Source organism: Megalops cyprinoides, chromosome 18, assembly GCF_013368585.1.
Source record: "Megalops cyprinoides isolate fMegCyp1 chromosome 18, fMegCyp1.pri, whole genome shotgun sequence".
Lineage (NCBI taxonomy): Eukaryota > Metazoa > Chordata > Actinopteri > Elopiformes > Megalopidae > Megalops > Megalops cyprinoides.
In genome coordinates this window covers 19,550,973-19,566,639 of record NC_050600.1, presented here as the reverse complement: position 1 = coordinate 19,566,639, position 15,667 = coordinate 19,550,973, and the positions used below count along the sequence as shown (strand labels likewise).

Here is a 15,667-nt window from a genome sequence, read left to right as displayed (position 1 = left end):
CACGTGATTACATTCCAGCTCACTTCCAGTACACCTTTCAGAAGAAGGATGAATGGGTCTCTTCCAGGACAACAGGTTAAGCACACCAGCCAATAAGAAATGAGCTACAGCTGTCATTATTCTTCACCTGGTCTACTGAAATGAAAAGCACCTTCATACTCTTCTATATGTAAAATTACTGAAACATTATTGCCATTTTTGGGCATTGTCCTACAATACCTTTTTCTTCAATAAGACCCCTTTCTGCTTGGCTAATTTCCCTCTTGCAATCCCTGACAGATGTCCTTTAGAAACACAGCTTTTCCCCCCGAAATGTTACAGAAAGTTTTTCTCTCTTCCCAACTCCATTCTATCTCCAGTCTTGTCAGCCTGCAAACCAATCTCGGGCCAATTCTATTCCGATTTTAATCTGATTCGGACGCAATTTCACACGTATTCTCTCCGACGTCTGCTGCGCAGGGAGCAAGGAAGACGAAGCCTCGAGGCAGACACACGAGTTTTGGCTTAGTCTCTTTAAAATTGCTTAGTCAAGTCCTCCGTTCGCTCTCTGCCTGCATTTGCGAACCAGAAAAGGCTCATTAAAAGTTACACAAGGGGTGACCGAACGGAAAAGAAGAATGAATATTAAAAAAAAAATACAACTGAAAAAAAAACACTATACTTTTAGAATTTTTTCTGCTCTAAAAAGGGAGCCAAGTAGAAAAAGGAAACTGGAAAAAAAAGATGAGATCTGAAACCTAGATCTCTTTGAATATGAGAGTAAATTGAAATGATTCATCACCTTTTTCTGAGCGATGCTAGCAGGTCCATTCACCAGCAGCCCAATACATCACACTTTCCATCCAAATTAGAATCTGCCCCCTGCCACTTCCAGAGGCTCGTTTGCCCTGGCTAGACGCAAATGAAACCCAACTTGCACCTTAAAAGGGCGTATTTGTGCACCAAGGAATACCCCAAGCTACCAGCGAACTTGGATTTGTTTACGCTGCCGTGACGAACAGTTTGAACTGCCGCCGAACAAACGTCTGTAGCTGCTGGTTAAAAACAGCCCCGAACCGGATCAGTATAACTTCGCAACCAGTAGAGGCAGTTCAAACATCTAATCGGGTCACAACCGAGAAATAAATGATGACAACTGCCCTCGGTTCTTTGTCCCTTCTGTTATTGCCTGGGTGATTCACTGGGGTTTTGGCCCGTTCAAGGCCTAAACATGTAACACTGGATTGATTGTTCTTGCTTTTTGTTGCTGTTATTTTTTGCTACACAGATGGTGTTGAAGGCATTGTGTAATTATTGCTTACATAATTATAATTATAATACATTATTATGTAACTGCTACAAATACACCTTTGTAGAATCTATGGTTACAACATGATAGGAATTCCAGAAGACCTGAAGCTCTGTTTAAATTTCTACCACTGGTATTTTTATTTAAAATAAGAACACTGCATCCGTCCTCAGGTCTCAGCAAATTAATATTACAATATGACAGTTATTCTTCAATAACAGCTTCACAAGAAAATATACACATGACATTTGTTGTACATTTCATCTGATATTCCATAGCCTTGTATAATATCAAACAGCAGTATCAGGAATCTCCTCACACGTTGCCTGAATATAGATGTACTGTTTAATAAATAGTCAATTCTCTGAATAAGAGCTGAACCATGTCAGCATGAAACTGCAACATGTTGAGTGAAAACACCACAGGGTGGGTATCAGAGTTTGTACATCTCTGCATTGTTGCTGTCTTTATGCTTTCAGATGCTGTCATGACATTCAAATTGATAATAATAACAAATAGAAAAACCTGCTTACAATCATGGTAAGAGCTGGGTTCGAACCGAGATAGCTTTTTGGTTCAGAGCTTAACTCAATCTCAACAAAACACATCCATTTCCAATTTTTTTGTCAACAGGTCAGTATTGAGTCCTTAAGATTATACTTTTTAATCCTGCCTCTCTCAAAATATTTATTTATTTCTCAACTTATGCTTTCATTTTCCATTTTCAGGAGTTCCCTGCATTAGCGTTCTCTGAGGATTTTGCTGTAGTTGCCCGGGCCAGCTTAACGGTCCTGAATCTGACTTCCATAACTTTTGAGGGCAATGCTGAGAAGATTGGTGCTCCCTGGTAAAACATCATATCCTCACAGTCCTGCCAAAATGGGTTTCCTCGGTGGAAGTAGACTATGATTGGAAGTTGAAACCTTTGCAGAAGTTGTGTGATTTTTTTTTTCCTCCCAAAGAGAAAAAAATACTGAGGAAGCTCTATTTTCAAAAAGGCTTGACTTTTCAAAGCTCGAGAAATTGGTGACAGAACAGTTGTAACATGCTGAAAGTACTTCTCATTTTACTGACAAGGCATAATGAGGTGCAAACACATAAGCCAGTCAAACACTTTATGTTGGGTATTTGAAAATAAATATAAACAGAAATAGTTTTTTTTTTCAAATTACTTATTCTGTAAAGCTTCTCACCCAAGTAACACTTTTTCTCTTTGCTCGGATTAAAACCCATTAAAAAGACAGCTCTATTTTCACTGAGAAGACATTTGCATTTGGAACTGAAAAAATTTGCCTTACACCTACCCTCTGACATCAGCACGCCCATATAAGGTCACTACATCACATCTGTCTGTCAGACAGTCAAAATTTGTCTTCTAGATATGATACTCTCAGAACAAAGAGTGTACATACAGTATTTTCCTTGTCTACATTTTTAATCATTTTTATTATTTCAGGTTTCTCTGGTAATAAACTTAAGACTAAATTGCAGCTCACTGCATCCAATTCACATCCAGTTCTTTCCTCAGTAGATTTAGAATGTCATTTGCCACATTTGAGAAGAGTGAGATTGACATTTTCAAGCATCAAACATACACATTTAAATGACTTTCTGATATCAAGCAATAAAGAAAGATCTCTGTTATGATTTTGCAGTATCGGTTCATCTCAAATGAACACCCAATCTGCATCTAGTCCCACACAGGCATTGTAAATCCAATTACATTATATTGTTTTCTTCAAAGAAAAAAAATGCAATGTTATAATTCACAGCTATAATGACTCTGGGGAAAATGGCCATACCGGTTTTCAAATCCTCTTTAGAAGGCTTAGTATCAGAAAATATCATTTTGTAAATTACATGAACAACATCTGCTACAGGGTAGGCATTTTGCAAACCATAAGATATTGACAAGGTGAAGGAGATCAGTGCAACATTAACGCAAAGCTAAGAGAAATATATAGTTTTTAAGGAGACTGCTAGAGCTTCATGGTGTGAGATGTGGTCTATGGGTTACGAAGAAACCTGTTAATATGAGACCAATAAACCTAAGTTACTGACTGTCAAACGAATTAAGTTGTGAAATGATAAACCTATAAATAAGAAATAATTTAAACACAACTTAAATTGAAATGTATTTTACCATTTATTTATTTCACTACTTGTTTATGTATTTCTTACAGCGCAACAGTACTCTGTCAAAGCCAGTAGATGTGGTCAAACAAATGATTGGACCATATTAGACCAATCACTTCCCCTTAAACAATTTGTCCCAGGAAGGTGACTTGGATTTCATGGTTCAATGTCTGTTTCTTTTAACTGATATCAATTGAAATTGCAGTTTAACCGTTTTTTTTGTAAATGAATGAGTGACTTGTTACGAATGTTAATTAGTTACCCACATTAGCTAGCTAGCTTGATTCTAAGCAGAATTTCATCTTGCTACCTAGCTACAGTAGCTAGGCTCAGTGATTATGGAAATCAATGGCATGTTTACATTGATAGCTGACTAAATACATGGCAACCTGACCAGACTGAGTGCAGGTGTTCCTCTCGGTTTCCTGCTTGTTTGCTTGTTTTCTTGCGTGGCTCCTGGCACAAACTCATACTAGCGGGAGTTGCGTCTGATGCAGTCACACAAAAGAGGGCATCAGCCCGGCCAAACGAGCCCAGACCAGAGCCTGCAGAGCTGGTGCTGTCTGCACAGCACCCTACCAGTGCAAACCGCTGCCTCTGTTGTATATTGTATTATACTATTGTATAAGTCGAGGGAAAAAAAAACATGTGGCAGGTTAGTAACTGTTTGGCAGATGCCGACTGCATTTGTTGCTGCAGACAGGGAGTGTAAGCGATACACTGAATTTACCTCTGTGCTACTGCCTCGTGTGTGTGCAGCTGCCACTGTTTCTCAGCGCTGACGGACAAAAGAAGACTTGTGGCTGTGGGGGGGAAGGACGGCTTTTGACCTTCAAAAACTGAAAAATTCTTCAGTATGTTTTTTTTTTTTTTATCACTTCTTCTGTTTTACATATCTTTGATGCTACGATATGTAGCTTTCTTTGATTTGTCAGATTTGTTAATATGATGGGAAATGTCCTTTTGCAAATATCCAGTATTTCTAATACGTGCTAATGCTGCTTTATATACAGTATATCATGTCTGAAATATTTCTATATATATATTCGCAGTGTGGTATTAGATCGGAAGGTGCGGATGAAACAACATACTGTAACTTTGATTGAGTATCAACAATATCTTTGGTGGCCACTGAAAGAGTTCAATTTTGAGTAGAAGGACTCAATTTTGGGTACGAAAGGTGACAACTACAAGCAAGCAAGAGGGGATGACATATTAGTACCCATAGATCCTCTAAGTTTTAGTCAAATAGATAAAGTTATTTTAAGCAAATGGGAAAGACGGCCTTAGATCAATGTTTTTTGGGGGAAGGCATCATCTTATCAGTCTTAAATGTACATTGCAAATAAATACAAGTCATCTAAATAAATTTGCTTAATTAGTTTGAATGAAGTACTTGTATTTGAGACCTTAGACAGTTATCTTTAATCTGAAGGGTTCATCTTATTATTTGGTTATAGTTCGCTGCATTGGAAGTGATAAAATAAATTGCTGCCGACTAATTTGCATAAAATGTGCTGACTTACTCTCTGCAGTAAACACGGCGGAGTTATTTCATATGCACGCGAGCTTAGATCAAATCAAATCTTTGCACAGTAAGTCTGCATCAGTTTGAGGGTACATTTCAGGCTCAGTCCCAGAAGTGTCTCCTGCTTTTGTCTTCAGAGTATTTTATCTACAAATAAATATACATCGGACAGCGCTACTTGCACTGTTTGGATGCAAAAATTGTTTGAAAAGGAATTTCAAATTAGCTGTGTTTTTTTTTTAACCATCCACAGAGATATTGGTTATCCAGATCACACTGTGCTCACCATGCTGTATGCAAATATGTTTCTCAATATTTAATTGAAGTTTACATTACAATTTTGCTTTTAAATACCATAAAAATGACTTTGCCAACATTAAAGACATCTCACACTGAAATCATCAATTTTCATGACTGGATGCAAAGTGTATCGGAAAAGTGTGACCTTTTGATATGAGCCTACCCCGTGTAGCTGGGATGATTTTATTGCCATAACAGTGTGTTGCTCCATTATAACATTGAAAGTCATAAACAATTTACAGTGACTGGTATTAATAATTGAATATGCACCGCGAGCTGAGCCGGAACAGACAAAGGGCACATGTCATTTTTTATACATACGTGTTTTTCGGGCGGAATCCTCAACAAACAGGGAGGAGATGTCTTCATCCACTCCAGCCTCATTCTTCGCCACACACGTGTACGCTCCAGTGTCTTCGAAGTGAACATTGCTTATGTGGACCTCGCTCCCGTTCCCTGATTAATGCCATAGAGATAAAAGTTCACGGTCTGAAGAAAATAAACCCAGGAGTAGTGTTTGGTGGGACATACCAAGCAGTTATCCACCTGCATTGTAAGGGCTTGGTATGTCCAAACGCTTTCTCCGGGATTCATATTCAGCTACCTGTTTTTTCTCCAGATAACAATAACGTGAACATACATGTACAGCAAGGTCACATACTGCTCACATTGTTTCCAGAGAATAACCTACAGGGCTCTATAAGGGGCACAGAATGGAATTCACTTATACCGTATGTGAAGGACAACCCTTCACTGGTATTGTGTCAGCTCCCCTGTGAATGTGTGCATGTCTTGTGGATCCTGGTTTTGTTCTGTTCATACCATCAGCTTCAGACTTCAGTAAATTGTAATTGTTATTGTCTGTAATTAATCAGCAACCCTTGAAACAGGTGGGTGGCTGTTATTGGGGAGTTATTTTTTATTCTAAGCAGCCAGTAATATGCTGAGGCTTAGGCAAGGCAAGTTTTTTATATCTTTAATTTTTAAAAGTTATTTTTTTTTGTAAATTTCTTCTTTTTGTTAAATGTGTGGTGCATCACATATGTGTGCACCATAACACAGTAGCATTCGAAAAACCAGTGTCAACCTATTACATAACTCACATTCTGGTGAATGTGTCTTTTGTTTGTGAGCTAAAGATGTTACCTCACATTATTGTTTCATTATTATATGTGTCCTTGCTGTTTAACTAATTTTCTGTAGTTTTTTGAGAACATTTGTGGCATTTGGCTAGAAAACCCCTGGGCCACAATGCTGTGTGTCATAAAGAAGCTGTGAAATCATGTCTATACCCTCTCATTCATTTATCTTACTCATGTAACGCGTTACACCAGAGAGTGTTTGTGCCGGTGACACCACAGTGTGAAGACATTTCCAACTGCTTGGTGCATAAACACACTCACATCTATGATTTGTTACTTTAATATTGCTATTCACCAAAGCCTTATCTTCACGGCAGCGCAGAAAAAAAGCATGGTAGGTACCTCCGGAACCTACAGTGATAAGGGCTGCCGAGATTAGCTCGTACACATCAGACCTACAAAGTACGCTGGTGATTGACAATCCGGGCTTTACTGGGTGGGGATTCTTATCCAGCGTGCAAACAGAGGGAGAGCACCTTGCAGGGTGAGCTGCTTTGACAGCTTGGTGGTGATGTCCACACCGTTCTTCAGCCAGGCCAGCTGCGGTTTGGGGATCCCTTCTGCGTGGCACCTCAGGCTGGCGGTGACCCCCGGCTCCCTCGCCTGGCTCTCAGGGTAGACGCGGATCACGGGGGGCACTGTGCCGTGAGAAAGTAAGAAAGGAAACACCAGTCAGTGTGTGGATGTGGGGGGGGGGGGGGGCGCCATTCGGACAGAGGGAGCCTTACTGAAAGACAGGGCTTAGACCAGATGCCAAGCCCATTTAACACTGCGCTCCACATTAACATATTATCAATGGGATCAAGTGCACTTCCTGCTTCTGGTGAATGCCATTAAATCACACTTCTTAGCCCGGCTCTTAGCACACAAGCCGACCAGCTGAAAATGAATGAGCCAAATAAATGGAACTGAAAACAGTTATTAGGCCGCCATTGATTGTATTCAAATGGTCTTTTGGTGGGGGGGGGGGAGGGTATGAGAGGTGAAAGTAACAAAAATTAAACAATGATTAATGGGATACCACACCGAAGTCACTTGTTACGGCAAATAAATCAGTATTTAATTGAATCCAACTGACATTCATTCAGTTAGATACTTTTGAGAAGTGGAGCAAAGACCTATTGTTCTATTACAGTGCAACAGTGGTCTTGTCTTTTTTTTCATGAATCTGCTTGGTGAGATACTGTTTTCACCCTGCAAAATGATTAACTTGACGCATCAGTCAAACGCCACGCCTCCGATCAGTTTGGCCACGCTGAACTTTCTGAAACGTTTCTGATGCAGTGCGAAGCTGAGCCGAACTGGCAGCGTGAAAGCGATCATGAAGATGGAGCATGATGACGCCTCGGTCTTGGCGAGGTGTTGCGACTTGTGGTCTCCCAGATCGTGGTCTGTCATTGATGGACCGCGTTTCGGCTGAAACGTCTTGCCAGGTTAGAAATTGCTGCCTGCGAACACTCCAGATGGCGAGCGACAGCATTGCTGACACACTCCAGCCTCCGAAACGCAGCGCCGATGGTACCAAGGCGTTGTTCCCCTAGATAAGCGGGGCGTTAACGTTGCGCTCCACATTAACACGTTATCAATGGGATCAAGTGCAATTCCTAGTGAATTGCCATTACAATTACCGTTACAGTGTGCTGTTACAGAATGCCGTTAGAGTTCTTTTCTTTCATTCTCGGTTTTAACCTGAGCTTTTCTCATGATAGTGCTCGGTAAAGGTCTCTATGGAAACAGAGCGAAGGGTGTCGCACAGCAAACTGTTTTGAGTGAACTGCCTTTTTGAAGATCAGTCCCTCTGCAGCACTGTGAAGTGTTACCTGTGCTTCTTTGAGCGCAACCCAGGCGTGACATCCAACAGGTTAACCACCTCATCACCTGCTCTCACGAATGAGTGCTTACACAGAGGTCAAAGTCAAAAAGCTTGTCAGGGCCAGCCACGAATCACCAATGAATCAAACTGATGCCAAAAACATTTATTCAATGTCTGGACTACCCGCACTTTCAAAAACAGACATGAAAAACGCATGTTCCTTTTCATGCTGCAATTTAGTTGTTACGCTTCGGTTTTACCTCATCCTTCTTTGGTCCGCCAAATTTTGTTTATGCAATAACTTACACATTCAGAAAAGTGAGTGATTTTTGGATTCCTGTTGCCATCTTCTTACAATGGGGGCTTTTTCAGATTACTCCAATACCCAGTTTGTGAATCTTTACCCCATCTACAATGCCGCAATGCAGGCAAATAACTGCTATTGGGGGTGGCCTTGTTTAAATATCTCTCATACTTACTCCAAATAAACTTCAATAAGTGTGCCTGTGTCAAATATCAAGCCAGCACAAGGTGATGAATATTGTTTCACACCATTGCCATAATGAGATATGCACCTAGCGGCTGCTTCCTTGATTGGAATTTGGAGGAGAAGGAAAACACGGACAGGTGAGAAGACAGCTAAAGTCTGTGGCCTGCAGCTAACAAACCTGTCATGCGCAGAAAATAAAAAGATGAGTTCATGCTCTATTGAACAGTAAACAGAATCGAATAAATGCATGCACATGGATTTCTAGTTTATCTCCTTTGGAATCGAACTCGGCGTGCAATGGAGAAAGTGAGGGCGGGCTTTTCTAATGGGGGATTTATTATTCTGCTCTGCAGTCATGCGGTTTAATTACTAATTGCTAATTCTGATCTTGCGTTTTTTTTCCCATTTACCGAGAAAATATCACATTGTGAATCTCGAACAGGAGGAATTCTCACACTCATTATTCCGACCACCCAGATGCCTGAGAGATAACACAGGAGGAACACTGTTTTGCTTCTGTGTAGGGTGTCAACAGTTATTCCGTAAAATGATTTTGATTTCATTGTATGTCAGGCTGATTTTCACTCTCAAGAGGCACTGCGGTTTTCTGAACCCGGCCCCAAAGCACAACTGTGGGTCCTTCAAAAAACAAAAAAAACCCTGCTCACTGTTAGTCATTCCGTTTCTCAACAGCACTGTGGCTCACAAAGAACACTACCTCTTTGTAGGACAAAATAATGCACTTTTATGTGAGTGTGCTGTTTTCAAGCTCTTGGCTTGTTTGGGGCGCTCTGAGAATGGTATGTGGTCTTTCAAAGGACGCGGCCCTCCTGATTTCCAAACATCACCACCGAGCGTGCTTTAGAAGCCATGCTAGTGGCGTTTGCGCCTTCTCTCCCACTGAGATGTCTCTTCCCAGGAAAACACTTTCCAGGGCCCAGAGCAATCTCTCCACCATGATTATCCTTTCAGTATAGCAGTTCTCTCACCCCACAGGCTACCCGAGGTTGGTTTTGAGCCAGCCACTGTGGCCTAACCCTGTGCAGTCTACACTGAGCCTGGACAGAATTCCCCACAGACAGATGGACACAGCCTGGTGGAGAGAGGGATATGCCAAGAATCAGTTTCATCCTCTGTGAAAGGGGACTAAGTGATGACCTTGGATACTGCAATCTAGACAAGTCACTGAAATTGACCTTTTTTGTTAGTATTAATATGTCAGCTTAGATTGTTTGAGCAAACGCAAGTTTATTTAACTTAGAATCTGTGTACAGCACAGCGACCAGTATTGAGTATTCATCTGATTTCTCATTGTATCCACTAACACAAAAGCTTGCAGTGCTACATCCAGTTTTGTGTTGAGTGAAATCCGATACATGCCCAATGGATAAAAATCACCCCTAAACTAAACTGTTAGCTGTTATAAAAGATAATTGAGTGACCTGCCAGCGGAGAACCTCAAATACCCTGGCAACTGTTAGCACGGAGGGGGGACACGTGTCAGAGCTGTGACATTTTTTTTCCATCCGTAATCAATTGCTCGGCAACATTTCCTAAGGCCAGCCAATTTGTTTTCAGCCAATTAAAATGAGATCTTATCATTAATTACGCCTTAAATGGCACGCGCATTAAGGTCATTGTTAATGGAAACAGTGCATGCTGTGGAAGGTCACGAAATTGCAAAGTCTCATTAAATCTCGAGAGCCGCTAAGTTTCTCCACAGAGCAACGCCTGCCGTCAAAGCGGCGTCTGGACTTGGGGAATGAGAAACAATTGCCCGCACATCTGATAACCAGCAGGCAGCGTCTGGGGGAGAGCGTCTCCTGAAAACCAGGGCGATTTATGGCGACGCTAATTGAACAATTAATATCGACATGACAGAGAAATAAAGTTATCGACAAAGCATTTCAAAGGATAGTATTTCCTGACCGTTACTCTGCGGATTAAGATTGTCTCTCTAATCATTTTCCTTTAATGAGCCCTGAATTTTAACTCCCCCAAGTAACTTAAATCGATTACCTTTACCTTTCCACTACACCTATTTCCAACTTAACGATGGAGGTGATTTTTTGCATCAATTTTCAAACAAATAGTGAGCAATACAATGTGTGCAAACAGTGATGTGTATCAATAAAGTTAGCATATATCTAAAAACCTGTCTGAGAACTGCGTTAGGAATGCAGTGTTGAAATTGAGCGTTATGCTAATGTTGCCTTTTCCGTTTCTTTCCAGAAGTCTCTCAACCATCTTACCCAGGATCACTTTTTTCCAAGTGGCCTGGGGTTTCCATTGTTCTGAATCCCTCTGGAAAATCCACTGTACCTCAAGTAAAGTGCTTTGTGACAACCTTGATTGTAATGATGCACTGTAACGAATTACGTTTGATTGATTGACTGAGTTCTGTGACAGCACAGGCACACTCACTGCTATAGGGCAGTCTTGCTTACCATTCACCTGGAGGGTATGGGTCTGATAAAGCTCCTCATAGCCATCTGCATGGCAGGTGTAGTTTCCCATGTGGGTGGTGGTCACCTTAGTTATGTACAGAGAGCCATCATCGCCGAAGTCCTGGAGGAGAGCAAAAAAGAGAAGGGTAAAATGAGCCGTTGAGATTAGCATGTGGGTCACGTGATCGAAACGCATAAATGTATTCATCAACCTAAAAAAAAAAAGACGAAGTGTTTGGAGAAGCAGCCAGTTTTATAGATGAGACAGCCATTCAATCACGCCGTAAGTGAAGTATGACTATTGCAGCAAGAGAGGTTGAAGACAAATAAGTGCCTATTAATGTCTGCAGATTGTAAGTGGAATTTGCATCAATCTCAGCAGGAAGGAACCATTAGTCTTTAGTGCTGGAGAAACTTTTTCCCCATTTTCTGTCTCTCATGAGACAAGCTTTAAAAATTTCCGTTCTAAGACAAATCATGAAAGCACATACAGTACTATGAGACTTTTTCCTGGATAATCTCTTTAATTCCATACTATTATTATTATTTTTGATCAAACTCGTTTCATAGGTCTTCAGACACAATCATACATTTAGACTCCAGTTAGGACAGAGCTGTATGCACTTCTAATCAAAGCTTGTTCTTGGTGTTGATATGGATTGGTGTTAATGATGTAGATTCAGATCACTGGAGAAGCTGATGGAAATAATCCATGACCTCAGGCATTGATCGGCACCTCAGCCATCCTTCCTAACTGAAAGATCTATCTGCATACAGTTAAACAGTACATACGTGTGGTACTCATGTGCCAGACACTCCTATAATGTAATCATTTAATTTGTGAGGAGTAAGAGAGGCTATGGTCAGTTTCATTTCTGCTGCATAAGCTGAAATCATTACTGCAGCAAAAAAAGCAAGGCCACTATGGTGTCCAGTATATGAATACTATACAGCGCAGTCTCTGCAAAAAAGGCATACTTCTGGTAAACAAAAATAAAACTTCCAAGCAAAATGTGTGACAAGTGAAACATTGCAAATCCACTGGGTGAGAATAAAAAAAAAACAAGACATCAGTACCATTTATACATAACCAAAATTACGAGTTTCACATCACACATGCTGAAAAAAAGGACTTGTTCATTCAGAGAGGGACATGCTGCAAACCCACAAACACTGATAAAAGCCATGAAGCTAATGAATTCATATGCACTGGCATAACAGCCATACCAATAATAATATAAGTAATCACTGAAAGTATAGTCTATTTGCAAGAAGCAACTTGTATTTCTCTGAGGGGCATTTTTAATTCTTCTCTAATTGAATTCTTTCTAACTTGATTAGTAGGGAATGCTCTGAAAATAAGAGCAGGACCAGAGAGTATGGACAGAGGACTGTGTTACCACCCCCCCCCCCCCCCCCCCCTTCAGATTCAGGGCGCAGGTGACGCCTAAACCCTCGCACTTGCTCCCCTTTCCACTGCACGTTTCTCCCTGGCATTGTCCTAATGACTGCCTCAGAGGGGGTGCCCCCCCCCCAAACAACAGAGATGCATCACGTATATTACCCTTGCACGCGGGAGAAAATACAGTACTGCGGGGAAAGGGCAACAAAACAGATCAGCAAACCCCCGTGCGGCAAATGGAGTTCGGTGGCGTATCATAGCTTACGGCCTCGCTCGCTGGAGCAGGGGGTGTCACCTTTTATAATGAAAAATGAACGGAGGCGAAATGAAAATCGGAGGCTGGAACGAGGCGAGCCGGAGACCCGGCTACTGCGAGGTGCTGGGTAGACCGGTTCACGAAACGGGGGCAGGCGAGGGATGGAGGGGGGGAGGAATATTTATGGAGAGGCAGCACTTGTAGAACTAATGGGGTACGGTCCGCCTCAGACACACTCCCCCTCCGCGCCCCCCCTCGACACTAATGACCCCGTGGAACGCCGCGCGAACACACCGCTCGCGACGGCGGTTTGCGCGGGGGGTGAGGCGGGTTGGGCCGCTTATTTTTCACCGTAATGCGGACTGCTTGAACTACCATGAGGCCTCATTAGCTTTATGGGCTTTTAAATGCAGATGATAAAGACAGGTTTGAATTGTTGGACCTACCTCTTGAGGAATCTGTGAAAAAAAAACAAAGAAAAAAGACAGCAGCATCCATTTAAAAGGAGTGAGGTTGGAACAGCAGGAATTACATAGATCATTAATAAACCGGATAATAAAACATGAAATGGCTGTAAGCCGACCGGATGGCTGCAGGAAAAATGAAGGTGGGGATATTAAGCACATTTTGAAATATATGAATATACAGAGAATACAAAATGGAAGTCTGATAGCCTGATGTATTCTCTCACCAAAGACAACGTACAGGTCCTCATTATTCTTGTTGTTCTTAATTCTTAATAACACCGTCTTAACATGTCAACCTCCCCTTTTCCCCAAGTACCCTGTTATAATTAATCTGTTAATACCATTTCAAAAGAGAGCCATAGCCTTACTTTAGAATATGATGTGTAAGGCATATGCTTTTTTGTGAGCAATTGAGCAATGGTTTAAAAGTTTAAAAGAGTAGATATACTCAACATGACCCTATTCTCATTAGTGAGTGGAAAAATGCGTTGGAGAAAATGATACAAAAAAAAAGTGAAAACATGTCTTTGTCTTTTTCTCTTTCTGATAATTATTTTGTTTTGGTATTTCCTGATTTGTGAAGATGCAGCCTTTACCACCAACACTTTTCCTGAATATGTATTGAATTTGTGTGAATGTTTTTTTTGTCACAGCCCTGTGTGCATGTTCATCTACAAACCAAGCAATACTGTATAGAAGTTTTGTCATTAAGCTCATGTCTTACCAGTAAAAGCAAGAGAATGGCACACTATGGGCTAATTAGGTAATTGTCAACCTGAAAAGCCACGCCCTCCAGGTGTTTAAAAGTGAGGTAGGTTGTGAGAGACAGAAGGAGAGGTGATAAGTAAGGACAGTACTGGGGAGAGTTTTGGTTTACTTTTTGGCTTTTATCCATTTTACCCTTTTACGTTTGTTCTTTTTAACTTATAGCAGTCTTATTTATCATAACTACTGAGTATTTGAGCAATTCCATTCCTGTGTTTTTTTAAACAAAAACCATTTTTAATGGAGGAATGTGAAGGAGTAGCCCTTCACCTCACCCCCAACAGGTTAAATGTTTGTTAATTGTTTAATTGGTTAAATTGAGGATCCTCATTGTCTACTTTCCATCTTGTAAAATAAGCGCTTTATTCAATCAATTACAACTGGGACAGGTTTTATGTTTCTTGATTTAATGATTGTTTCATTGTTTTGTTTGTCTTTGTCTGAGAGCCAGTTAACTGGTCACACCTGCACTAATTAAGGCTTGTTATATACAGGTGTGTGGCCAGGTTCAGAGATTGCTGCAAGCCATTTTGCTGTGCTGGAGGTTTTAGACTGGTTCTCCTGTGTTTGTGAGTTTTTTTTTTTTTTAATTTTAAAGTTTTACTCCTTCTGCTAATTTATGTGCAGAGCATCGGCCAGCTCTGTTACAAGGAAGTATCAGTCAGCTTCTTCACATGATTTTATATCAACTATAGCAGCGTTTCTCAAACCTCTCCTGGAGTACCCCCTGCCCTGCATGTTTTAGATCTCTCCCTGCTCCAACACAGCTGATTCAAATGATCCACTCGTTATGAACTCCTGAAGCTGCTTAATAACAAACTGATCATTTGAATCAGCTGTGTTGGAGCAGGGAGAGATCTAAAACCTGCAGGGCAGGGGGTACTCCAGGAGAGGTTTGAGAAACGCTGAACTATAGCACTGAAATCAAATGAAGTAGACATGTTCTTTTTTTACAATACTTGCCTAATATTGAAATCCACAGCATTAGTACACGTTGTCAAATCCATTCATACAGCTTCGCGAGCACCCTTATATAAATGCACCATGCATTACCTCTCCTTTTATTTGTATTTCTTCATAAAACCAGAGAACAGAAACACAGACTTCCAAGGTGCCTGTGGCGTGGCTGTGAAAGTGCTTTAAGAGCCATTCATCATGTGGTCCTATCAAACCCTGTCCTGCAGTGCGCCGAAACAGCGAAGGATATATCTTCACTAACAATATAGCACAGAGACAAGGAGACCACCTCTTCAGATCTACAACCAAGGCCTGTAGTAAACTACAAGCCAGGCGGCAGCAGCATTGAGGTCGCCGCCGAGGGTGATGGATGGCATTCCATTCGCCGGGAGTCCAGACCGCTGGTTTCAGAGGCGAAGACACAAAACACTCCGTGCCAGAAGAGTGAGGTGGCGCCGAGCCCGACCGCACGTGCCTCCCGATCTGTATTCATCGCCGGCTGTTTTTTTTTTTCGCTCTTTACTCCTCTCGTGCGGCGGAGCTGGAAACGGTGATGCAACGGAGCGCAACCCGAGAATCTGTGGAATTATTGTAAGCCTCTTATCAAACGGAGAGACAGCTTCACTTGAATTCCGAAAAAACAGGGGAATCCCTGAGGGGTTCCACGAAATATATC

The 15,667-nt window shown here is 41.4% G+C and overlaps 1 protein-coding gene across 3 annotated transcripts in view; it reads right to left on the bottom strand.

The window, feature by feature from the left end:
- LOC118793199 (follistatin-related protein 5-like) overlaps positions 1–15,667 on the bottom strand; it is a 125,279-nt gene that overhangs the window by 17,500 nt on the left and 92,112 nt on the right. For 2 of the 3 annotated variants that reach the window (XM_036551257.1, XM_036551258.1), the window contains exons 8-11: positions 13,249–13,260; positions 11,145–11,265; positions 6,871–7,032; positions 5,574–5,708 (exon numbers count right to left, since the gene is read on the bottom strand). In XM_036551257.1, coding sequence (XP_036407150.1) covers positions 5,574–5,708; positions 6,871–7,032; positions 11,145–11,265; positions 13,249–13,260 — 430 coding nt within the window. The remainder of the gene's footprint in view (positions 1–5,573; positions 5,709–6,870; positions 7,033–11,144; positions 11,266–13,248; positions 13,261–15,667) is intronic. The other variant, XM_036551259.1, reaches the window with a different exon arrangement.